Source organism: Equus quagga, chromosome 15 (genome assembly GCF_021613505.1).
Source record: "Equus quagga isolate Etosha38 chromosome 15, UCLA_HA_Equagga_1.0, whole genome shotgun sequence".
Taxonomy (NCBI): domain Eukaryota; kingdom Metazoa; phylum Chordata; class Mammalia; order Perissodactyla; family Equidae; genus Equus; species Equus quagga.
The window spans coordinates 63,578,972-63,605,642 of NC_060281.1; the positions used below are offsets into that span (position 1 = coordinate 63,578,972).

General features: G+C 42.7%; 2 protein-coding genes across 8 annotated transcripts in view; one reads left to right on the forward strand and one right to left on the reverse strand.

Annotated features, from left to right (window-relative positions):
• Nucleotides 1-13,115, forward strand: part of ZNF891 (zinc finger protein 891) — a 30,724-nt gene extending 17,609 nt beyond the window's left edge. For both annotated transcript variants that reach the window (XR_006885233.1, XR_006885235.1), the window contains exon 4: nt 12,024-13,115. The gene's annotated coding sequence lies outside the window, so the exon portion shown is untranslated. The remainder of the gene's footprint in view (nt 1-12,023) is intronic.
• ZNF140 (zinc finger protein 140) lies at nt 326-18,582 on the reverse strand. Of its 6 annotated transcripts, none has more exons than XM_046639125.1 (6): nt 18,174-18,582; nt 16,767-16,893; nt 16,429-16,527; nt 5,411-6,429; nt 3,065-3,113; nt 326-663 (listed from the first exon to the last, which is right to left on the reverse strand). In XM_046639125.1, exons 1-5 carry the CDS (start codon nt 18,180-18,182, stop codon nt 3,069-3,071), a joined length of 1,299 nt encoding a protein of 432 aa, XP_046495081.1. In that variant the 5' UTR covers nt 18,183-18,582; the 3' UTR covers nt 326-663; nt 3,065-3,068. The 6 variants fall into 6 exon arrangements, with proteins under 6 accessions (XP_046495081.1, XP_046495080.1, XP_046495082.1 ...); XM_046639124.1 differs by having other exon boundaries at nt 3,065-3,117; XM_046639126.1 differs by lacking the exon at nt 3,065-3,113.
• Nucleotides 18,583-26,671: the final 8,089 nt, after the last annotated feature.

Below are 26,671 nucleotides of genomic sequence, written 5' to 3' on the forward strand. Positions count from 1 at the left end.
GTGTTAATATTCATTTATGTCAAGGCTTGCAAACTTCCTCTGTAAAGGCTCACATAGGAATATTTTAGGCTTTGCAGGCCATATATAGTTGCATATTCTTCGTTTTTCAAACAATTATTTAAAAATGTGAAAACCATTCTTAGCTCAGAGGCCCTGATCTGGCCAATAGGCCATGGTTTCCCAATACTTATATTTACCAACATATTTACCTCCAGTGTTCTTCATTACTCCTGCACTGCAAAGTGTCCATCTTGGATCATTTCATACTGCCTAAAGAACTCATCTTAATATTTTTTCTGGCATAGGCATGCTACCACAAATTCTCTCCATTTTTATCTGAAACATCTTTATTTCCAGAGGATTTTTAGCTTGGTATAGAAATCTAGATTGGCGGAGGTGTTTTTTTCCTTTCAGCACTTTAAAGGTGCCATTTCATCATCTTCTGACTTCCATCATTTCATATGAGAAGGAAGCTCTCAGTCTCAGTGTTGCTCCTGTGAGGTCGTGTGTTTCCCCCTTTGGCTTCTAGTAACCAGGTTTTCTCTTTTATTGTGGTGTGCAGAGTTGTGATCTTTCTATTGAGCCTGCTTGGAATTTGCTGAGCTTGGATCTGTAGGTTGATATCTTTCATCATTTTGTAAGGTTCTTGATTAACTCTTCAAACTGAAATTGAAAACACATCTGAAATTAAGCGTTTAATAGATGGACTTAACAGCAAACTGAGCACAGCGTAACAAAAGATCAGTGAACTGGAAGGCAAGTCAATAAAAAAATACTGAAACAGAGAGTGGGGGTGAGGGGAATGAGAGAGGATGAAAGCGTAAGAGACATAGACATTTAGGACATACTCAAACGTTCTAACATGTGTAATTAGAGTCTGAGCGAAGAGGATGACATATGAGAAATATTTGAGGAGTTAAGTGCTTATTTTTTATAGATTCTACTTACCAGTGGAAATTCTTCAGTATTTTTGCCTTTTTCTTCCATCCTTTTCTGTATTTTCTTTAGTATATTAACCATACTTATATTTAAATCCTTGTCTTTCTCTCTCTTAGTTATTGATTGTATAATCCTGTTCTTCACACGCTTAGTAATTTTTATTGTATGCTAGACATGTTTAAAAGAACCCTAGGGGCCCCAGGTGACGTTACCTTCTACCAGAGAGTTTCTCTTTTCCTGTCTTACGGTTTGAGGCGCTCATCATACCTGTACAACCACAGATTGAGCTGGGTCAGAGCTAGTTTGAATTTTTAGTAAGACTCAGTTTACCTCTATTTAGCCTTTGTACTTTGGATATGCCTCTCATAAACTTTAAATCTGAGGGCTTAGTAGGTCCTAGCCTCCTTAACCTCCTGCCCCATGCAGCTTCAAAATTTGACAAATGGCTTGAGAAAGAGACTGGCCATGTATTTAAGTAGTTACCCTTCACTGGTGGGTTTTTCATTCCCAAGTACCACAGACACTGCAGACACTTGACTCTGCCTTTTAGAACCTGTAAGTCTAGCTCCCTACCTCCTGCACAGCCCTAAAGCCCAGCAAGCATCCCACGGGGGAGAACCAGCTGTGCAATTGAAGCTTCTCAAGTTTCTAATCTGCCAGCTCAACCTCAAGTGACCACTATAACTTTTGTGATTCTCCTTCCCCCAGCAAAGGCCCTTTGCCTGGGCCAAGCCCAATCTTCAGCCCACGTCCAAAATCAGTAAATGTTTACAAGGGGAAAAAAATTGCCTGTGATTCTCAGATCCCCACAGAAGGGTTGTCCTCTCTTTGGAATTTTGATTCATCTAGTCCTTATTGCTTCCACAGCTCTAGGATGCCTTTAAAAATATGATTTTTATAATTAATCTTCTTTATCTGGTTGTTGCTACCATACTGCATCCTATCTAGAAGCAGCCTTTTGAAGATGTAAATAGCAGTTAAACTCTATTGCATAGTAACAACATTGCATTCAGTTGAAGGGATAACAGTTAAAAGAGATATAACCATATCTGACATGCACAACTGCAAGACAGTGCATCTAGGAGTGGCCAGAGGTTGATAGTCCCTCAGCTGTACACTTGATTGTAAGCAAGAGAATTATTCAGAAGGTAAGCTCAAATTAATTCAGAAAAGGTTTCACACAGACAGTATTATATAGGGAGTCATATTCCAGAAAAGATTGCACATGTTATGTGAAGAGTGCTCTTCCATAAAGGATAGACATGTTCATTGGGAGTATGATGCTTTTATAATGTATGGATAATTGAATAATCATGACAACAGAGTAATAAAAATATTTTAACTGTCACAGAGGTATAAATAATGGTTGCATTCCTGAGTGCTTCCCATAAATTTCACACATCTTAAATACAAACCTAAGAAAATTGTATCTGAAATACAAATTCTTACACTACATAGATCAAAATATTCAAACTGGCTGTTTACCCCTTCACATAATTGAGATGGTTACATGTATATCACCATTGTTTCTCTGTCTCAACAGTACCAATTAAGACTGCAATAATGTTTTGCTATACAAGTAATTTAAAGTGTGGTATTATATACTTTTCTCCTGTTTGCTTTTAGATCTTAATATGTCTGGCTATTGTAACCGAATTTCCTCTTGAAAAACAGGCAACATTTTTTTAGTCAGCTACCTCTAGAAAGCACCACAGCTTACAAAAAATGATTATTATGTTAAATATGGAAAGATGTAACAGATTTATGTGCTAAAATTGAGTGGAAGAAAGCAACCATGAACCTTGCCAGCACCTTCTTGCTGTAACAAAGCATACTGAATAAACAAAAATATCCAAACTATTCATGAGTGTTTTGACATCTCCTTTACTATATACTCTAGGAATTTTAATTTGGTTGAAAATAATAGCATAGTTCTTATTTTCTGAAATATTTTACCACAAGTTAATGAGAGGACTGTTCGATGAGTTACATAATTCAGAGTGACGTTGCATGAAGGGGATTTTAGGGGAAAGTTCTTGTTTTGATAACATGATTCAGGTAATATATCTGGTGGGGTGGACTACTACCTGCAAAGGGACTCCCTGCCTGACTGCCCCTCACTTACCTGATCATACGCCTCTTGTTGCTTTTTTCTCCATCATCGTTGACTCTCCCTTGCTCCAAAAAGAAAGTCACATTTGGTTTAGAAATAGAGTCCTGCTTACAAGAGTGACAAAATACTTCAAAATATTATGGTTTTTCCTAGATCCAGACCCAATCTCTTAGTAAAGGGAAAAGAAACTATTACAAGAACAATAGCAGGAGAAAGACTGCAAGGCACTTCCCACTTCCACTGATTTTAAATCATTTCCTCAAGAATATGGAGTAGGAATTCAGCCAGGCAGTTTGAAGCCCACCCCAGTATCTCCTATGGAGAAAGCAGATACCTAAATTCAGTGACCTGCTCAGACCAGCTTCCCATAGTTCTCCATCATTACACTTCCATGTAAATTTGGGGGGCAGGGTCCAGTCAGCCCCATTCCTCCTCAGAGAAGTGTATGGCCACATCCCTGAGTGATACAAACCTCTGAAATGACAGATACACTCTTGTTCACCAAAGGCCCCCACGTGCTGGGGAAAGTAAGGATGCTGGCCACACTCTGGGAAAGGGAGGATTTGTGCACCGGAGAGGTGCTGGTGGAGTTTGAGGCTTTGAGTAATTCTAGAAAGTAATTGTTAGGCAGGAGCTGTGTGTTCTGATGTCACATTGAGTGGGAAATAAAAATGCCAGCCTTTCATTTTGTGAACGAAAATCTATATATACATGAAAAAATATACTTCAATGAGGCACTTATTCAAGTGCTAAAATGCATATTACATACACTAAATGCAAAGGAAGTTCTTAAAAGGAGGTAGGTAGATGCTTCAAGGATAAACCTTTAACTGGGACATTAAAAAATGGGCAAGGTGTACAAGGCAAAACATAATCTGATTTATTTTGACAAATATGTGCTTACAAAAGCAGGGTTCTCACTGTAAATGGAAAAGAGAAAGACTGCCTTGGCATTTTCCTGTGGTGTACCTTATGTACAAGTATGTCAGACTAAGACATGTCTAGTCAGATTCAAGGATAAACATGAGTTAGTATAACCTTAAACCCAAACTCTATCTCAAAGTTAAAACCCTAAGATACGTAAAAATGTTTCTATAGTTACATTTGTATGATATTTCTACAAAAGCACACTCCTCTTCATTATTGAAAATACTGTGGTGGTTGGATTTTCAGAATCACATACACTGTGGAAATAAACTCAGCAAGTAACAGGTTAATTTACTATAAATCAAAAGATTTATTCATAGCTTTCTTTTCTGAATTTGCTAAACCCGCCCCCCCCCCCCAAAAAAAAACTTCCCCAGGGGGCTGGCCCCGTGGCCGAGTGGTTAAGTTCACACACTTCACTTCGGTGGCCCAGGGTTTAACTGGTTTGGATCCTGGGCGTGGACATGGCACTGCTCATCAGGCCACACTGAGGCAGTGTCCAACATGGCACAACCAGAAGGACCCACAACTAAAATATACAACTATGTACTGGGGGTACTTGGGGAGAAAAAGCAGAAAAGAAAAAAAAAGATTGGCAAGAGTTGTTAGTTCAGGTGCCAATCTTTAAAAAAAAAAAAAAAAAAAAAAATTCCCCAAACTGATTCCCTCCAGTATGACTTCTCAGAACTCTAAGATTTTGGCACACTCATTTAATTACAATGGTAGTTTTTTCCCATTTAATTCTGTTGGTTTGAAATACTGCACAGTCACCCTATATTCAGTTCATTTACAGAGCTGCTTTTTCTCTTTAGAAGAGTATTTTAAAATTTACTAAGTATTGGGTGGTACACAAAGCCATTCTCAAATCACTGTTTTTATGCCTTTGCTTCATTAGGAATTTTCTGATGTCCATGAAAAAATGCACCCTTTACCCATCATGTATTCTGTCCTGCTTGAGCTGACAGATGCAGAATGAGCGCCAGTATCTAATTAACAGCTTTCTCACATTTATTGGACATGTGTCCTTTCCCAGGAGGAATTTACAAATGCAGGGTAAAGGAATCCCACCAGATGAAGAGCCTTCTCAATATTGATTGATGTTATCTTCTGATATTACAAAAAGAACAAGCAGCTAGTAATGGCTTTCCCACAAATTCCTGGATTTTTCTCCAGGATGTTGAATAAAGCACGGATCACATTTCTTCACATTCTACATACTAAGAGTTATCTGAAGTCAAAGTAAGGCATTAGCTACTTTTTTTTTTTTTAATCTATACATTCTTAGGTTTCCTCGACAGTGTGAATTCCCTGGTGTTCAGTAAGGAATGAGTGGTAATTAAATGAATTTTCATATTCATAGGGGTTCTCCAGAGTGTGTGTTCTCTGATGTTTAGCAAGGTTTGAGCTCCAGCTGAAGGATTTATTACATACCTTACATACATAGGGTTTCTCCCCAGTATGAGTTATCTGATGTAGAATGAGGGAAAAGCTCCGACTAAAGGTTTTGTCACATTCAGTACATGCATAGGGTTTTTCTCCAGTATGAATTTTCATATGTTGCGTAAGGGATGCATGCCATGTGAAAACTTTACCACATTCCTCACATTCATAGAGCTTTTCTCCAGCATGAATTCTCTGGTGTTTAATCAGGAATGAGTGGCAGCGGAAGGCTTTCCTACATTCGTTGCATTCATAGGGGGTTTTGGTAGTATGGATGGTCTGATGTCGAGTAAGATGTGAAGAACGGCGAAATGCCTTCCCACATTCAATGCATTCATAAGGCTTCTCTCCAGTGTGTGTAATCTGATGACGAATGAGTTCTGAGCCACTGCTAAAGGCCTTCCCACATTTCCTACATATATATTGTTTCTTTCCTATGTGAATTCTCTGATGTCGAGTGAGGTTTGAGGCACGGCTAAAGGCCTTTCCACATTCAGTGCATTCATATGGTTTCTCCCCAGTATGTGTCCTCTGGTGTTCAATGAGAAATGAAAGGTAACTAAATGTTTTATTACAGTCCTTACACTCATGGGGTTTCTTTCCAGTATGTATCATTTGATGTTTCACAAGGTTTGAGATCTGGCTAAAGGTTTTGCCACATTCCTTACACACATATGGTTTCTCTCCAGTATGAGTTCTCTGATGTAACACAAGGGAAAAGCGCCGACTGAAAGTTTTTCCACATTCATGGCATCCATGGGGCCTCTCCACAGTATTGATACTCATGTGTTGAGACAGGGCTTCTTGATGAGAGACTGTCACTCGCCTAATACATCCTTGATTTCCTTGCAGCATCTCAGTAGCATCCTCATATTTCCAGCCCCCTTTAAAACGAGAAGACTCAGGGCCTTGGCTTAGAATTCTTTCCATTATCAAATACTGAGATGAGTCATCTTCGTATATGACTTTTTTTGGAGACAACACTTTGATCTCACCATTTGACTCTGAAACTGAAAAGACAAAGCAAATGTTTCTTTTTTTATGTATTGAGTAAAATATAAGCCACTCCTCCTTTTATAAATGAGAGAACTGAATGGGAAAAAAAAAATCTTAGTATTGCATGGCTTTCATTGTTGTCATATATGACTCTAAAATCTGAGCAGTATGCCCAGAAATTCAGAAGACATCAGACAGAGGAGAGATGTAAGTGGATAGGGAGAAAGACTAAATATAAGTAACTGAAGGTGAGGGTAAAATTGAACTATAAGGAAGATACATATTTGAGCAGCATAGGTTGCCAGTCTTCCTCACCTCCATTTAAACTTTATTTACTGCCAGAATGACTTGAAAATGGCAATTTCATAATGCTGCTAATAAACTACAAGTGTTCCTCAAGGTCCTGCAAAGACACCAGACTCTATTCACTTATGCCTTTGGAACATCTTACAGTAACTTATTCTAAATAAATAAATAAAGGCTTGTCTGAAAGCTGTCTTCTAAGCTCCTCACTCTAACTCTACTTTCCAAACTGGTATCTGAAGCTCAACTTTGGTATACAGCCTCTTTCCATCAAAGGCTTTTGATAGATAAACACAGGCCCTGATTTTTCTCTAGGCTAAATTTTAGGAAGGGACTTTATCATGTATTGGGGAACAGAATTTTATGATAATATGAAGGTTTTTTAAAAACATATTCTTATATCCTTGTTCTTAGGAAATAGGGGTAAAAGGCCATGATGTATAAGACTCATTCTCACATGTTTCAGGAAAAAAACTACATAGCAAATGATAAAGCAAATGGGGCAAAATGTTAGCAATAGGTAGATGTGAGTAAAGGGCATATGGGTATTCTTTGTACGATTCCTGCAACTTTTTTGGAAGTTTAAAATTCCTTCCAAATACATTAAAAAATGCATTTTTCATAAAACACACTTTGACATTTATTTTGTTTGGGGGAAATGCTATCTTTTATTACCACTGACTGTAAGCTTCTAGGGAAAAGTAAATAGACCTCATATTTCTTTAACACATATCTAAGGAATGAATCGAGAGATAGGCAAATAAAAATGAAAGATTAGGATGGGGAGGCAGTGAAATAGCTGTTAAGAAAATGATGATCTCAGTAAAGAGAAAACATTAAATTACTCTCCTGACTCTTCTATAAACCAGTTCCATACCTACTGAGCACCTCAGTAAGAGCCCTGGGGATAAACTCAATAATTCTCTTCAGGAGCTGAGAATATAAATAGGGAGATAAAGAGGACACAGGAAAAAACAATGATATAAGAAATGAGAGTAAGTTCATTATACTTAGAGTAAAAATTGTATAAAGGCTCAGAGACAAGACATAAAAATTCACTACAACAGATAAAGAAAGGCTTCATCTAGAAAGGCCTCACTGAGGAAAGTAGTTGGAAACTGAAACACAGTATGGCATACACCAGGTGGTTCTGGACATTTACTGCTATTAGAAAGAGCTGCTGGAGTTAGCTGCCTAGATTACTATACTATTTGCCGTATGATTTCCCAAACCAGTGAGAGTAAAAAGCACAACCAAGAAAACCAGGTTCAAGATATGAGTAGAATGCTAATTATAAATCCAAAACCCCTCTTCCCTCCCTCAAAGTCACCTCACCTCCTCCCATCGCCTACTATGCTGATACTCTTTTTGGTAGATGCCAAATGGATTTGAGAAAACTTGGCACTTATCCTTATCAAAAGCCTACAGGGATACAAGGACTCATTCTTATGTAACAAAGGATTCCTACGATAAATCACCAACTAATATACGCAAAGCAAAATTTTTAGATGTTTACACTCTTATGAAAAAACAAAAATATCCTCTATCACCAGTATTAAGGTCAGTGAGAAGTACTTACTATAGTAGAAATACAAGAAGAAAACAAATTTTGGAAAACAAGATTTTAGAAATCCTTACAGAGAGACTTCTGGTTTCTGGTCCTGCGTGTAAGAAGCTTGTAAGTCGCCACTCCACTCTGTCCTAACAACAAGGAAAAAGCTGAACTGAGAGACCAACAACCCTCCTTAGATCCGTCAGACAAGTGAGGTCACAGGGCAAACTGCTGCCCCCAAGATTGGAGAAACAGATAGGAGGATACAGAGAGTCACAACTTACTAGAGCAGAAGCCCCTGGAGGAACCAGTGCCAGGACAGGAAAACCAGAACTGTTACTGACGCACAGCTAGAGGCTCACTACTGATAAGTCTGTGAGTTAAAAACTCCAGGGGGACCCAGTCACAGAGGCCCCCATCACACTTTTGTTTTACCTTCAGTAGTTCTACCAGGTCTTCATAGTGAATGTTGAAGAAAAAGCCCCTCATGCTTCCAGCAGAGGAGGAGAAAAGGAGCCATCCTGAGGTATGCCAGAGCACTCTGTTCTCATTAACGAGGTGCTCTCAGGAGAAACTACTTTACCAGAGCCTGGGAGAAGAGAAGAACTCAGCTCTGGCTCCTGCTAGTCATCCTGCCCCACCTACGTGGGAAAAACTGAGAAGCACTAGTGAAGGTCACAGTGCATAGGCTCACCACAAACTGAGACTTAATCAGAGAGCTACAGATCGCTTCCCCGCCCCCCACAACTCACCACTACATTGCTAAAGGCCTGTTTACCCAGTACCTCACGTCCACCTTTAAACAAAAATTACAAAGCATATTAAAAGAAAAAAAAGTCTGAAGAGACTGAACAAGTATCAGAACCAGAGTTAGATATGGCAGGAATGTTGGGATTATCAGATCAGGAATTTTTAAAAGCTATGATTAATATGCTAAGGGCTTTAATGGAAAAAGTCGATAACATGCAAGAATAAATGAATAATATGAGCAGAGAGAAGAAAATTCTAAGAAAGAGTCAAAGAAATGCTAATGTAAACTATGGACTTTGTTTATGATGTCAATGTAGTTCATCAGTTGTAATGAATGTACCACTCTGGTGGGGGATGTTGATAATGGGAGAGGCTGTGCATGTGTAGGGGTCGGGGATATATGGGAAATCTTTGTACCATTCAATTTTGCAATGAACCTGCTCTAAAAAATAATGTCACAATTAAAAAAAATGCTAGAGACCAAAAACTCTGTAACAGAAGTGAAGAATGTCTTTGATGGGCTCAGTAGTCTGGACTCATCTAAGGAAGGAATCTCTGAGGCAGACAATATGTCAATGAAAACTTGCAAAACTAGAAAGCAAAGGAAAAAAGACTAAAAAAAAAGCAGAACAAATATCCAAAAACTGTGAGGTAACTACAAAAGGTGTAACATACACATAATGGGAATACCAGGAGAAGAGAGAAAGAAACAGAAGCAGTATTTGAAGCAATAATGACTGAGAATTTCCCCAAATTAATATCAGACACCAAACCACAGATCCAGGAAGCTCACAGCATACCAAGTAAGACAAACACCAAAAAAAAACTACAACTAGACATATCATAATCAAATTTCAGAAAACCAAAGGTAAAGAAAAAATCCTGAAAGAAGCCAGAGGAAAAAAACACTTTACCTATATGTGAGCAAAGAATTCAATTTGACTTCTCCGAAACCACACAAGAGAGTGAAGTGAAAAACTTAAAATATTGAGAGAAAAAAACCACCAACCTAGAATTCTCTACCCTGAGAAATTATCCTTCAAAAGTAAAGGAGAAATAAAGGTTTTCTCTAACAAAAATTGAGGAAACTTGTTACCAGTATATCTGCCTTGCAAGATCCAACAGCCATTCATGAAAAAAACTCAACAAACAAGGAATAGAGTGAAACTCCCTCAACTTGTAAAGAACATCTACAAAAAACCTACAACTAACATCATACTTAATGGTGAGAGATTTGAAGCTCTCCCACTAAGACTGAGAACAAGGGAAGGATGTCCCTTCTCACCAATGCTTTTCACTATCCTACTGTAATTCTTAGCTAATGCAATAAGACAAGAAAAGGAAGTAAAAGGTATACAGACTTGCAAGGAAGAAATAAAACTTTCTGTTTGCAGATGACAGATTGTCTATGCAGAGAATCCAAAAAAATTTACAGAATTCCTAGAACTAATAAGTGATTATAGCAAGACTGCAGGATACACAGTTAATGTACAAAAAGTCAATCACTTTCCTATATAAATGGATGTTGAAATTAAACACACATTACCATTTACATTAGCACCCCCCAAAAATGAAATACTTAGGTATATACCTAACAAAACATACAAGATTTATATGAGGAAAACTACAAAACTCTGATGAAAGATATCAAGGAAGAACTAAATGGAGAGATATGCCATGTTCATGGTTAGCAAGACTCAACATTGTCAAGATGTCAATTCTTCCCAACTTGATCTATAGATTCAACAAATTTCCAATCAAAATCCCAGCACGTTATTTTATACATCTCAACAAACTGATTCTAAGGTTTATATGGAGAAGCAAAAGACCTAGATTATCTAACACAATACTAAAGGAGATGAACAAAGTCAGGGGATTGATACCTGACTTCAAGACTATACTGTAAAGCTACATTAATCAAGACAGTGTGGTATTGTTGAAAGACTAGACAGTAGATCAATGGAACAGAGTAGAGAACTCAGAAATACACCTGCATAATTAAAGGCAAGTGATCTTTGACAAAGGAGCAGACAACAAAAGGGAGCAAAGATAGTCTTTTCAACAAATGGTACTGGAACAACTGGACATCCACATGCATAAAAACGAATCTAGACACAGACTTTACACTCTTCACAAAAATTAATTCAAAATGGATCATAGACCTAAATGTAAAACACAAAACTATAAAACTCCTAGAAGCCAGAATGACCTTACAAAATGCTCACCTGCCTAAAATCTTTTAATGACTCCCTATTAGCCTAGGGATGAACTCTGAGTTCATTAGCGTGACTTGTAAAGTGCTTGCATGATCTGCCAGTGCTTTCCATAACTGTCTTGAATTCCCACCATCTCCTCCTTACATGTTATACTTTTGCTCACTCTATACTGAACCTTATATTTTCATTTTATCAGCGTGATCTTTGTACATGCTGTAATTTTGTGTTTTTCACTTATAGAATACAGGATGAGTTGTTCTAGTCCTACAAAGATGGAGTAAGTACACACCTACCGCTCTGTCCCACTGAATGCAAGTAAAAACCGTGGACAGAACGCGTAGAGCAGCTATCTGAGGACTGAACAGTGGTAGCAAGCTGACTGGGGAAGGAAACCAGAACTCTAACACTGACTGGTGGTGATTTTCTTGGGTTTTTTGCCCCCTCCAGTCTCTCCAGGCCTAAATCCAAAGGCAGCCTGAAAGCAAGAACTGTGCAGCAGGTGTGAGGAGAAAGAGCTCCAAGAGAAGCCTCTTTTTCTGGTCTGAGGAATGGGGAAGAGGGTCTATACTGGTCAGAGAAACCTTATTTTTTGTTTGTTCATTTCCCATTCTCTCCTGCCCAACCCCAAGGCATCCTGCAGCAGTCGTGGCCACACAGACAATTAAAACTCTAAGGCAGAGTAACCTTTCTCTTAGCAGAAAAATGTAGGGTCCCAAGAGCACAGGGGTAATAACCTTTTTTTTTTTTCTTTCCCCCTGTCCCCTTGTTGCTTGTTGCTTGGCTGCAGAGGGAGACACAGTTGCAGAAGTACAAAGCAGAGGAGAAACTAAAGGTCTGGCTTTCTATCCAGACGACTTGAAGAAAAAGGGACCCTGGGAGCCAAAAAGGGTAGGGGAGATTGTGAAGAAAGGCGCTCAAGAAGGTGATCCCATAAAGTTGTGTATGAAATCCTGAGCTCATCCCTGAGTTGAGCATGCATGGATCTGACCCTAAATAACATAATAAAAGCTGTGAGAACTGAATCACAGGGGGACCCACTGCCCAAGTTCCAGGAAGACCACTAGGAGGTGCATGTGTGGGACAAATACAGTAGACCTACAAATGCCGGGAGCCGTGTTACCAACGCCTATACAGCCGTCTGACAGGGCCCGGGCTGAGAAGGGCCGAGGGGCGCGGGGACGCCCCTCGGTGAAGAATGGCCGGCCAACACCCCTGATATTTTCTGAAATGTATACATGCTTTCTATCAAGGTTATGACTATACTTGTTTCTGCTTTTTATTCTTGAAGATATATATATAGTTTAACTTAGCTTTTCAGCCTTACTAGCAAAATGATATTTTCTCCGGGCAGTGTGCTCAAAGGACAATTAGCCCTACCCCTTGAAAGACAAAGGAATGCTTTCACCCCCTAAGGGTAAATAATGGGGTAATAATAAAGGGTAAATAAGGGTAATGTAAAGAATTTTTAACTACCCGCTGAGAACGCATGTAGCCCTGGGAATTGCCTTTTGTTCCCATTAACCATCTAGACTAATGGCGTGGACGATTGATGGAGGCAGGGGTAGCTCCCCCAGGACGTGAACAGACGCAATGCTGTCCTGACCACAGGTCTGGACCGTCTCTCTTTAACTTTACCATGAATTACAACAGATGTCAAGGTACCTATCTCTTTTCGTTTAGAGAAAATAAACAATAGTTAATCGCAGAGAAGACGATCATTAACCTTACGCTCTATAGAATGGAATGCTAATAAATATTCTTGTGCTCGCTTTGTATCTCCTTATCTCTCTGAGAATATTTGTAGAGCTATTTCTGTACTAATCCTGAAAAATATAAAAACGACACTTGTGCACAGTAAAGACAGACTTGATTACACCGACTCAAGTCTCACGTCTCTTCCTTCACTGCGCCGACTCCGTCCCTCCCTCAGGAACCTGGACTCGGCTGGAGCAGGACTCCGGCATACAAAGGCTTTGGTAAAAGACAGGTTAGAACTTGTGGCCTCAACTTGTCCATATCAACAGCCTGCTTAAATAAAGTTAACATCTCAACAGGATTTAAACAAGAAGCAAAGTCTTAAAGTATCAAAATGAATAGATTACAGTCCAAAGTTATAGGACATACAGAGAAACAGGAAAATTTCATCACCCCACAGGAAAAAGACTATCCAGCTATATAAAACAGATTTATGAAGCGTGTATATATGGACAGTGCATTAAAAAAATACTAGGCAAAACTGTTCTTTTAGTATGAAAATGGTATTTCGATAGGTAGAAAATGACCCTACACTTTATACATGATAGTGAAGCACTGTGCAGTGAAATATCAAGATATCTGTAATTCACTTTAAATTACTCAGCAAAAAAAGGAGTGGGGTGAGGCAAATACTGTAAAATATTATCCATTATTAAATCCATAGCTAAGACTGTGCAAATTTATGCAAAGATAGAAAAACAGACAAAAATGAATACAGAACCCAGAAAGACACAAAAATTGACGTTTAACTCATAAAACAAACTTAAAACAGTGAGGGAAAGGACAGGCATGTCAATAAATGGTGCCATGATAACTGGATCTCTACACAGAAGAGATCAAAATTGACCACTAACTCACATGACAAACAAAAATAAATTGCAAGTGGACCATGGGTCTAAATGTGAATGGCAAAATGACTAGGCTTTTTAAAGAGAAAATCTAGGAAAATGTTTTCATCATGACTTCACGGTAGGGAAAAATTTCTTAAACAGGTCAAAAAATACTAATCATAAAGAGAAAGACTCATAAATCTGACTATACTAAAGAATTTTGGTTCATCAAACGACAGTATTAAGGGGAAAAGTAAGCCACATATGAGAGAAGATATTTTCAATGAATATAATCAACAAAGGATTTGTATCCAAAATATGTAACTCCTACAAATAAGAGAAGACAAGAGAATCCAGTAGATAAATGAGCAAAACCTTCAAGAGGTGCTACACAAATGAGGGTGTCTCAATGTCCAATAAACACATGAAGAGGTGCTCAACCTCATCAGTAGTCAGAAAAATTCAAGTTAAAACCACAATAAGCCGGCACTGCACACTCTTCTGAGAGGTGAATAAACAGTGCCTGACAGTACTGCACAGTGTGAGTGTGGGGAGCGCACTTCCTGTGCTTGTGGGAGTGTAAGTCAGTAAAAGCACTTTGGAAACATTTCAGCATTATCCTAATGATGGGGAAGAGGTGCATGAGCCTCTGACCCAGCAATTCCAGTCCTAGAAACCTGTGCCGGTATGTGCCAGGATACAGGGACAACAGCAACACTGCTTGCAAACAGCCCGAAATTGCAAACAAACCAAGAAAGCCTTCAATAATAGAATGGGTAAATTGGGGTGTACTTGTACAATGAACCAAACTGCTAGAGCAATATGCAAAATGCATAAATCTTAAAATAATCTTGAGAAGCAAATCACAATAGATACATTATAAGCCCCTCTATATAAAGTTCACAAACATACAAATCCAAACTGTAGTGATCAGATATACAAACAGCTGATAAAGCTCTAAAGAAAACCAAGGAAGTTACTAGCATTAAAGTAAGGAGACCATGCCCTTTGGGCCGGGGGGGAGTGATGACTGGCGAGGACACACAGAAAGCTCTTAGGGACCTGGCAGTGTTCTGTTTACTGACCTGAGTGGCAGTTACATAGGTGTCTGTTAATAATTTTGAAAGCTGCACATTTATGTTTTATGCAATATTTGTATGACATTTCACCTTCCAAAAACAGTACTGGAAGGAATACAGACTGCGAGAGCTGTATTACAGTCATAGAATTAGAAACAATTTTTCCATTTGTCCTTTACCTCACTTCCTCTGTACATAGTTTTATTGGTTTTATTATTTTAAAAACATTGAGAAAAGGACATTTTTCTTCCACTCAAACATTAAATGAAGTCTCCCTGCCCTCGTTCCCCCTCGTGACTTCAGCCCCCATCAGTCCTTTCCTTCCACGTCCTCTGCTGTGTCCTCCTGCAGGTCTCCCCTTAAAGCCAGCGCTCAGTTTTCGTGGCACCTTCTCCTGGTCCCTCAGCAGGCCTTCCAGGCTGCTGCTTCCCTGTAAGCTTTCCTCCTGCTGTTTCAACAGGACCACTAGAGGCCAGGATGCCTCCGCTGGAAGTTTGCTTCAGAAGCAACTATAGAACTTTTGGAACTTTTCATAAATACATATAAATTCCAGAGATCTTCCATGTCAAAATCTGCAAGGGTGGGGGGGTGGCCATATTTATTTTTAAAGAGCTTCACCAGCAATTCTATTGTCCACCTAAGGTGAAAAAGGCTTTCAGAGCACTTCTCAACCTCATGGCTTCAATTTTTGCTTCTTAATATAAGATTCCCACACCTACATCTTTAATTTGCATTTTTTCTAAGATATATTCCAACAGTGTGTTGCACATCTTAACTTGGGAATATCATCCTCTACTCACATCAAGCATATCTCAAACTAATTCATCACCTTTTCTACAAAACCAACCCTGTTCCCATCTCTTGTGTTTCTGTTACTATAATCCCTATCCAAATTATCCAGGCCTAAAACACCACTTGGAAATTCTTTTTTTCTCACTGCTGAACTGCCAACTCTAACAAAGTCATTTACAGACCCATTTTATCTCACTAGGCCATAACTTCCTTGACAGTTATTACACTTTTGTATGACTTATAGTCTCTGTAGCACCTAAGAAAAAGTCTTGACGAGATTAAAATTTCAATAAGTATTGTTAAGTGAATATATGAATGAATGAATGAAGCCATCGGTTAATCAAAGGGTATTGGATTAACCTTTCCAAGATGATTAAATAGAACAGCAATATAAAAAAACAATATACCTTTTAATTTAGGCAATAGAAACATACATCAATTTTAAGAAAGGAGAAATCAAAAAGAAATGAAGTTCAGCACCCAGACAGAGCTAACAATGCAAAGAAAGGACACATCTGTCTGTGAGAAAGTGGGGAAAGGATAAGATGAGAACTGAAGGCAGACTGGCAAGTGGGTGTGAAGTGGTCCCTTAGGAGCTGTGGGCAAGACTTCACAGTCCCTGTATCTCTAGTATCTTTAAGGGAAAACTTTCCAACCAACATATAAAAAAATATTGCTTTCTCATTGACTAGTTGTTATTTTAAAAATCTTCCCCACCAGCATCTAACTCACTCACCTGAAAAGAGATCTCTTCTCACATCTCCATTCCCCAACCAAGGCTCTTTCCCTTGCTCCAATAAGGAAACCACATCTGGCTTAGAAATGTTAAGACCTGCTTACAGAAAATGAAATAAATTCAAAATCAGTCCTTAAATCCTCAGAAAAGGGGGCCATTAAAAGAAATGCCAGATGCAAGTATGAAAGATGTCTAAAGATCAGGTGAAGTTGTAATCTCCATCTTAAAAACTAAAAAAACAAAAACACACCTCCCTTGGGAATATTCAGCCTGATAATCAAGATTCACAACAGCCACCCTAAGGGTCAGATTCTGACTGAGGGGAGATGAGTACTTACCCAGGGAGACCAGGTGGCCGTAGTTCTCCAGCATGACAATCCTGTACAGATCTCTCTGAGCAGGCTGAAGCCACTCCCACTCCTCCCGGGAGAAGTCTATGGCCACATCTCCGAATGTCACCGACCCCTGGGAGAACATGCAGACATCTGCACAACCAGCACCCGCGCTCCCAAAGGCCCTGACCAAGGGGTGAGACGAGGCCCACTGTGGAGGGTGGACAGTGGTATGTCAGCAGTGGCAATGGGAGTTTTCAGAATTCTGAGTAATTATTGAGAGTATTACTAAGAGCCTAGCTGTTTGGTTTTGTTGTACAGCTGGAGAAAAGGAGAAAACACGTGATTTGTCCTGAGATAACTTACAATTTTGTGAAAGATAAAGGATCATACATGTGAACAACATGGATTTCTGGCTTTGGTTGTAAAAATTCTTAAGATATTAGAATACTTTATGAATAGTAAAGACCATTCATGTTTAACAGACGATGTATATTTTTCTGAATACTAGCCTGTTTTAATACGACTTGGCAAGAATTTTTCACGGTAACAACTGGCTGTAGCAGATAACGGCAGCTCCGCGCTCGAGTTGATCGCCCCCGTCCCCATTGCTGTAGGCAGAACTGGGACACTTAGCGGCAACCGCAGCAACAGCGCAGTCCCAGGCGCTCTCCAAAAGGGGCGAGCGCCCCCCGGGACGGAGCCTAAGCTTTCCCCGCAAGGTTACGCGGATAATAAGCCGCTGCTCTGCAGCCGGGTTTTGCACCACTTGAATGATCCACAGCACGCTAGACATGGCCATGAATTTTAGAAGGTCCCAGACCACACGTAGGGCAGAGTCTTATTTTACAGTTTAAATTTTTTTAATAAAGACTATTGACTAATAAAGGAAGCTGTCTCGTAAACAGTGGGATCTGCAGCACAGGTGGAACAGACGCCCCAGCAAGAGCCGGAGAGCCTCGGAGCTTCAAGACCAGCAGGGCAAGCGCGGGAGCGAGACGCGGACCTAACCGCAGGCACTGGCGGGCGGCCGGCCTCGCGCCGCCGCCGGGCCCACGACTGCGCCGAGCCCGAGCCTCCCCGCCGAGGGCGCCGTCCTGTGTGGGCGCGAGCCACCCAGAGGGCCGCGGGCGGACACCGCGGGCCGGGAGCCCCCTGCCGGCAGGTCCTCAGGCGACGCCTGGGCCGCTGGTCTCGGGTCGCGCCTGAGGCCACGACGGAGGCGCCGCACGCGGACGCCGGGAAAACAACAGGCGCGGCCGGGCAGGCCCAGCGAGCCCCGTCCTCCACGAGGGCGCCCCGGCCTCCCTGGTCGTCGGTCAGCCTCGGCCCCCGCGAGCCTGCGGGCGGACGGCCGGCGTCCCCACGTCCGCAGACGCGGTGGCGCGCGAGAAAGCGGGCCGGGCCGCTTACCTGAGACATGGCGCCCGGAGGGCGGTGGGGGAGACGGCCTCGGCGCAGGGGCTCCCTCCCCGCAGAACGCCCGCCGAGCGCTCCGGGCGCCGGGCCCGCCGCCTCCGGCCCTCGGCGCTCCCTAACCCGACTCGGCTCTGCGTCTGCGGATCTGCCGCTCGCGTCGCGCAAACCGCGCCTTCCGGAGCCGCAAGGACCGACCCGTGTACCCGGCCGCAGGCCTCAGAGCCTACACTTCCCGGACCCACCGCGGCCTCCGCGGGGAAGGAAGGACTCCCCTCACACACACTACAATTCCCAGAACGCCCCACGCCCACGCCCACGGTGCCCGAGACAGCGACCGCCGGGCTCAGACGCTGCACTTCCCAGGACCCACTGCGGCCTCCGCAGGGAAGGAAGGGCTCCCCACGTAGACACTGCAATTCCCAGAACGCCCCGCGCCCACGCCGTGCCACGGCGCGAGACGGCGACCGCCGGCTCAGACGCTGCACTTGCCGGATCCCCTGCGGCTTGCGCGGGAAGGAAGTGCTTCCCCCCCCCCACCCCCCCCCCCGCCCCCCCCCCACACACACTACAACTCCCAAAATGCCCCGCGCCGGAGCTCATGACGCCTTGAGACAAAGGCCATTGACCTCAGGTAACTACAACTCCCAGAACGCCCCTCAGCCTGAGACCAAGAGGTCCACCCTCAAACAACTACAATTCCCAGGACCGACTGCGGCCGTGGCACTTCCATCGGACACCCGCAGCCTCCGACAATTGTCCTAACGAGATGCAGTTGTCGCAGACCCTCGGGCTGAGGGAACACAGCCCCGAGGGCAGCCCCGGCTCCTCACGCTCCCGGGCTCTGACCCGCCCTGAAGCCCTGCGGAAAGAGCAGCTAGAACGGCTGCGCGACGAGTGACCCGAGGGCGCCTTTCGCCTTGGTGCGCGGGACGCTGTCCCGGGACACGGCGGGGGTCTGGGGAGCGAGTAGGACCCCTCCCTGCCGGCGGAGAGCTCGGAGTCTGAGTGGGCGGGAGGCGGGGCGACAAAGCTTGTACTGAAACGAAGCGGTTAGGAAAGAGTCGGCCCACTCAATCAGGGAAGATTACTCCAGGTGGAGGGAACAGTTTGCGAGAACAGGACTTGGAGGCAGGAAAGAAAAATGGCCCATTGTAAAAACTGGAAGACGGTAAAAAGAAAGAAATTCACTGGCCTGGTGGAAAGAAGGCAAGGAAGAGATGGTGTCACCGCCCAAGGGGAGTCGTATGCCCGCCTCAAGACGCAGCAGTGGAGAGGCCAGGTGGTAGTAAGGGCTTGATTACAGATGCTAGCAAGCGAGAAGATAGCTGATGTCTGCAAGAATGTCTTACACGACAAAGACTACGGGCCACTTAGATAGGGGCAGGTCTCCGGATGGGGCAAACATCCGTTCTTAGTTCCTGATAATCTTTTGTTTCACTGGATATGCATCAAAGATCAGAGCAATGCCCTATACCCTGATTTAAAGATAATAATAAAATCTTTAATATGTATAGTAAAGATTACTGTCTACGTGAGTGGCACCAATGACTCCCCACTGTCAGTTGTAACCTAGCATAATCATCTGCTGTTAAGGAGAATAGGGTCGTCTTGTCTGGCTACTTCCTGCTGAATGGGGTTCACGGAGGGGGACCATGGAATGAATCAGAGTCACTTCTGTTTTGCCCCCATGACTCTGGAGAGGGGGCTGTTGAGTCACTGATGCATACAGTTTAGACACTCTTGATCCCCAATTTAATTATAAAGAATTGCCAGAGTCACCACACCAGATCTTTCAGTTGTCATTGATGATGGCTGTCAGCATAGACTCTGCCTGGGGTCATCACATTCCTAAGGAACTCAGAACAAAGTTACCAACTCATCACAGCTGGGAGGGGCCATAAAATCTACAGAGCAGGTGGATCTCCCAGAGGGGAGGGTGGTATCCAGCTGGGTTAGTCAATCAGCAGTCATTCACACTTACAATATGGTTTCTTTTCTACAATATGGTTTCCCTTATGTCAACCTGGTGCTGAGCTGGTATTAGTGCAAAAAGAGATAAAACTGAAAAAGCAAGCAAGGCCTTGTGAAAGACTTGGCATGTTGTGCAATGAGCAGACATTGAAGTCGTAAGGAGGGGTAAGATATAGTCATATTTGCGTTCTAGTGCCCGGTGTTAAGGGTAAATTGAAGAGAAGGAGGACTTGAGCCAGGAAGGCCAATGAAGGTGAAATAGTAGCTCTGTCTTCTGGAGACTGATCAGAACTAGTGCATGGGGGTTAGGGGAGACCGATTCAAGAAACAATTTAAAGGAAGAATCTAAGTAATGACATGGATATGGTAGATGGGAGAGAAGGAGGAGCTAGGTTTCTTGCTTGGGTGAAATGTTTCTAGAGGTTCATTCTTTAAAACCTCTTGGAGCACTATATTAGCCACTCTCATGACTTCAACTTCCACTTATACCACAGACAACTTGCCCATATCTTTTGGAACATCACTTTAAAAAATCACTAAGATGATGAAGACAGGGAAACACAAAAAAATTTAGGAGAGAAGAAACGAGTTTATTTTGGGACATGATGAGATTGACATGTATCCTGTTTAATCTCAACTACTAATCTTGTTCAAACTATTTTTTTCTCACTTGGAATCTTGCTATAACTTCACCACATCCATTTCCCCAAATCTTTTATTCACACGCAATTCAGCCTGATGTTTATAAAACCACTTACAAACATATTCCTCTGCTTAACACAATTTGATGGCCTTTGATTGCCCTGAAGTAAAGGCAAAGTCCTTAACATGGTCCACAACGCTGCATCTGTCTGTTCAAGCTCTTACATTACTCTCCTCCTCTGACTGTGCTAACCTCCTTTCCCCAAAAGCCACACATCTCAGGACCTTTGAGCATGTTAATTTGCTCTACCTGAAAAGGCTATCGGTCCCTTCACACCATAATTTCATTCGTTCATTTGATTTCATCCTTTATATTTCATCTCAGACAACTCTTCCTCAGAGCAGTGTTCGCTGATCCCATTGCGATCTCTGAGTAAGGTCCATTTGATTGTGCACTCTCACTGATTTCTATGCTTAATTCTCTCTAGTGTTTACATAATTTGCAATTATGTTTGTAATTATATATGGGCATCTGTGTATTTTGTTAGTAATTGTCACCCTCACTAGACTAAAAGCACTGAGTCCAGAGACTGACTGTTCTGCTTGTCATTATGCCCTTAACTAGCATATGCTTGACACAGAGCAAGGGTTCAACGAATTTATTCACTGAATGACCAATGGATAGTATCAAAATTTAATTTTTGTCATATGGTGAGTTAAAAAACTTGGTTCAACTTACTTTGTGTGAGAATAAGTAACTTTGCTTATTGACTAGTTCTTATTTATCTTCTGTGAAATACCTGTTCATACCCTTTGCTCATTTTCCTATTAGGATCCCTGTATCTTTATGAGTGATTTGAAGGGGCTCTTTGTGTGGTGGGATTTTCTGTCTCTATAAATATAACTGTTGCAGATACAGCATATTCTCACAAGTCATTTTTTCCCTCGGAATGTATTTTCCTTTTGTATGCAGTGCAGTGGTGCAGGTGTGTGCTTTGAAATTTTTATTCGGTCAAATCTATCAGTCTTTTCCCATTTGGCTTTTGAACTTCTCTTGTTTAGAGAGGGTATCCACATACCAAGTTTTAAAATGTATCCTATACTTTTCTAATACTAAATTCCCTTAGATTGGGGTCTCTTTCAGTGTCCTCTGTTTTGTCCCACTAATCTGATCTATCCATGTACCAGTATCACACTGTTTTAATTACTATAGCTTTCTGGTAGGGCATGACCCCTCTTATTCTTCCTTCTCTAATTTTTCTAGGTTATTCTTATGAGTTTGCCTTTCTAGATAAATTTTAGAATAATACTGTCAAATTCCCTATACAAAATTCATTAGAAATTCAATTGTGACTGTTCGATTTGAAGAGAGAAACAATACATTCCCTATAGGGGAACAATTAAGTGACAGTGGATTTCTCATCTGAAACCATGGAGGCCAGAATGAGGTGACACATTTTCCAAGTGCTGAAAAAAAACCTGTAAATGCTTAATTCTCTATCTAGCAAAAATACTCTTCAGAAATGAAGGAGAAACAGAGACGTCCCGATGATGACCTTCAGATGAAGGAAAAGTAAGAATCTGTCACCAGCAGGCATAACCCCATAGCAGGCAGAAATTGGTCAGAGATGCTGGCCTGGGGCCTGGGCCCTGTGGAGGGCGGGTCTGTAACTTCTGTGCAAGCAGCAGCAAGCACCAGGATAACACACACATGTGCCAGAAGGTGCGAGGTGAACCCCACCAAAATTTAGGGGCCTCGTAACAGTGACGTTTTTAGAAGTTTAGTGAACTAAGGAATGCTAGGACATCCCTCCAAGGTAAGGGACAAGTTATTAAAATTCACACCCCACACCAGAAAGAGGTACACGGCTTGGTGGACCTCTCTGCATTTGGAAGGCAGTATGGAACACACAGTATGGAAATTCCTCTCTGACCAATTTCTTGGGTAGCTTGGAAGGCTTCCAGTTTTGGGCTCTGCAGCAGGCTCAGGGCGCGTGCAGGATATCCCACACGCAAGGCCACACGGTGCAGCAGACGGCTGAGGGAGACGCCTCTGAGGCAGGTAAGGATGCCGCGTGGAGTCCACTTCAACCGCTGGGAGAGCTAGAGGGTTCTGGGATTCTGTAGTGAGGCCCTGGCTTCTGTGGCAGAGGACACATTTGAAAAATGGATTCTGGCACACTGCAGGCCCCTCAGACACGGAACACTGGCCCACCACGTGGCACGTGGCTGCTGTGAGCTGTCACGAGACATCATCAGGCTCACTGACTGCTGCTGCGACTCCCTGTTCTGGGATCAGGCCTTGGAAAGCCCAGAGAGCCTGAGTGAAGGCGTGAACGGGAGTCCAGATGCGTGCAGCCTTCCCTTCAGCAGGCAGTTAGGCCTCCTGGGCTTCCCTACAACCACCCGGCAGCACAGGAAACAACTCAGGCCCAGTTCACAGAGGCATCAGAGCCATCCGGAAAGGACCGCTGATACATGTTAGCCCCTCATTTTGTGAAGACCCTAAAGGACAGTCAGAGGGAAACTTTCCCAGTGGTCACAGCTAGGTACCCTTGGAAATTTACTTCATATGGAAGCTGGGATGGCTGGAAATGTGAATAGACACTAACTTGACATAGGTAACTGACTTGGCTGCTTGTTAGGCTCCTGATGGGAACAAAACTGGAACATCAGGGACAAGGAAGTTTGAGGAGAAGGTGATGTGGTTGAACTCTGTATGTTGGTGGTGGACATAAAGTGCGTGGACTCTCACGTCTCACAGTAACACCGAGAAGAGGAGGGAAAGCACACGGAGGACAGTGCGAGTCATCCCATGCGTGTCAGCTAGCTTCAGGTCCAATGACCCATTTTAAGGCAAAGAAAGCGTAACAATGGGATCGTGATCGTGGTTAAGACCACTGGTATTAACATTTATTTGCTTACTCAGAAGCAGTCAGCCTGACAGAGTGGTAAAATGGCCTGTGGGTGGTTCCTAAGTTTTACAGTAGTGAGCCAATTACAGGGTCTATCCTCAAGAAGATCCAGTTCCTGTATTTTTTGTACATGTGTGAGGAAGATTTGCCCTGAGCTAACATCTGTGCCAGTCTTCCTTGACTTTGTACGTGGGACACCTCCACAGCATGGCTGACGAGTGGTGTAGGTCTGCATCTGGGATCTGAACCTGTGAACCCAGGCCTCCGAAGCAGAGTGCACGGAACTTAACCACCGTACCACAGGGCCAGCCCCCATAAGCACATTTTTACAGGATGCTGGTGATCCCCTCACCCAGGAATTTCTCAATGCCCTGGTAAAAGAAGTGTCTTCTGGCCCCCATTGGAGGTCAAAATTGAGGGAATTGGTGAGTGGATTACTCATGACAAATCTATATCAACAATCATATTTCCTTAAATTTCTATATTATACCAAGGAATTTCTGACATCTTAGTATCGGCTTCTGTCAAGTCCAGCTTTCAGCTAATCAACTAAACAAACAATGATACTGACAGATCAACAAAATCATCATCCTGTTCACTGTAAAAGCTAATAGACAAACTTCTGCCAAGATGAAAGAATAAAACAGAATGTACCAATAAATATTATAATGAAAAATTCAACATAACTAGATACAGAAAATATTCCAAAATTAATAAGAAAACATGTATAATTTGAAGTCAATAAATATATAAATAACTAGAGAAACAGCCTACCAAAACTTCCTAAATAATATATAAAGGAAATATATAATGCAAAAATCGGAACCATGTGCTACCTCTTGTGGTAAGTTGCTAAACCTTTACAGGGCTTGTTGCCCATCCCCTGGAACACATGTAGGGTGTCAGGGTCTCCAACATGCCAGCCACCTCTTGCTCATCCTGCTTGACCAGAGTGATTTCACTGCTGTGATGGGTCACTGTGATGTTCGGTGGAAGGTCCGATAGTCTGTATCTCTTCAGACTGTATCACGACAGCCCTTGGGTAAAACTGTGAGAGTATAATGTCTGCTCCGTGTTAATGCAAACCTTCTCTGATCTTTTTTCCTGAGTCGGATAAAAAGAATGCATTTGTCAAAAGGAATGCTGCATACCATGTACCCGAGGGCATATAAATCTGCTTTAGAAACAATGCTATGTCTGCAAGTGAAGCTACTATTGGCTGAGCTTGTGTCTGGTCTAGAATCATTCACCAGGAGTCGTTGGGCTTCTACAAGGTCTTTACTCCTGAATGAAACAGGGCTGTGGTAGGACCACCACCACTGCATCTTGTAGGAATAGCACGAATCTCCGCCTCCCTCCCTCACTCCCCTCCCCTGAATGGAGTATTGTCTTTTATTTACTATCTTACCTGGGGGGTAAGTTGCAGAGCCTTCCATCTAGCCTTCCCCACTATGGTGGCCCTTAACCAAAGACCAGTGATCTGACGCAGAGGTGACTGACTGCCCAGAACGTCGATCCCGTCCAGCAGCACAGAATCTCTCTCCAGGGCTGATCTGGCTACTGCCACCACCAAATGTCCATAACAAGAGATGGAGGCTGAGCCCCAACATGGCATCATTCCTTGAGAAGACCAACTGGCACTTGGTGTCAATTTGACTATTTTGGCCTTGAAAAGGCTAGTGTTTGCTCTCACAGGAAACAACAAACACGTATTCCAGGTATGGGTTTTCTCTCCTGTCCACAGGGCCTCAGCAAGCACCACTATCCAAAGGCTTAAAAATGTCTCATCAACCGGTATGGGAGCCCACACATACTGCATCAGACCAGAGGGGGTCTTTGCAGCAAAGCGGATGCAGGAATACGCCCAGTACAAAAGGGCGCACTGGGAATTTCACACGCCTCACCTTACAGCAGCTGCTGGTGCAAGAGAGCATTGGAATGGCCTAGTGACGGCACAGCTGAAGCCCCAGCTCAGAAGCAACGTCCTCAGAAAAGGGTGCCATCTTTCAGATGCAGCATATGTACTAGATGAAAGACCTTTACATGGTGCTGTGTCCCCAAGATGGAAGGATACACGGGTCTAGGGACCACTGTGTGGAAGCAGGAATGGCGTCACCAACCGCCATTACCAATGACCCTCCATGGCATTGTGTGCTTCCTGTATCCACAACTGTGGGCTCAGTGGAGTTAGAGGTCTTCATCCCCAAAGGGGACACACTTTTCACCAAGGGACTTAATTGTAAGCTACAGATAGGACATGGGAACTGTGCTCCCCGTGTCTAGGGGCCAGCAGGTCAGGGGAGGTGTCACTGTCCTTGCAGGGCATTTGACACATGAGGAGGAGCAAGCAGGGCAGCTGTTACACAACAGGGTGGGGGAGGCACAGGAGTGGATTCGGGTGATCCACTGAGGTGCTCCTTGGGACGTCCTTGACCAGCTGTGATGGTAATGGAATTACATCAACTCAAGTCTGAAGGGTATGGTGACCAGGGCTGATGTCCTCAGGAATGAGAGTCTGCATAATGCCATCAAGAGAGCCACAATGAAAAGTCCTATGCACCCCAATGTTCACTGCAGCATATTTACAACAGCCAAGACGTGGAAGCAACCTAAATGCCCATCAGCAGATGATTGGATAAAGAAGATGTGGTATATATATATATACAATAGACTACTACTCAGCAGTAAAAAAAAACAAAATCGTCCCATTTGCAACAACATGGATGGAGCTTGAGGGAATTATGTTAAGTGAAATAAGCCAGATAGAGAGGGACAATCTCTGTATGACTCCACTCATATGAGGAATTTAAAAATGTAGACAAAGAGAACAGATTAGTGGCTATCAGGGGAAAGGTCGGGTGGGGGGTGGACACAAAGGGTGAAGGGGTGCACCTACAACACGACTGACAAACAATAATGTACAACTGAAATTTCACAAGATTGTAACCTATCATTAACCCAGTA

What these genes read in the sequence shown, in the direction of transcription:
- ZNF140 (XM_046639121.1), bottom strand. An exon ending in CGGCCACCTGGTCTCCCTGG is followed by an intron (nt 16,528 to 16,766) that starts GTAAGTACTCAT and finishes ATTTTCTGTAAG; the next exon opens with CAGGTCTTAACATTTCTAAG. An exon ending in GAGAAGAGATCTCTTTTCAG is followed by an intron (nt 6,430 to 16,428) that starts GTGAGTGAGTTA and finishes TTGTCTTTTCAG; the next exon opens with TTTCAGAGTCAAATGGTGAG.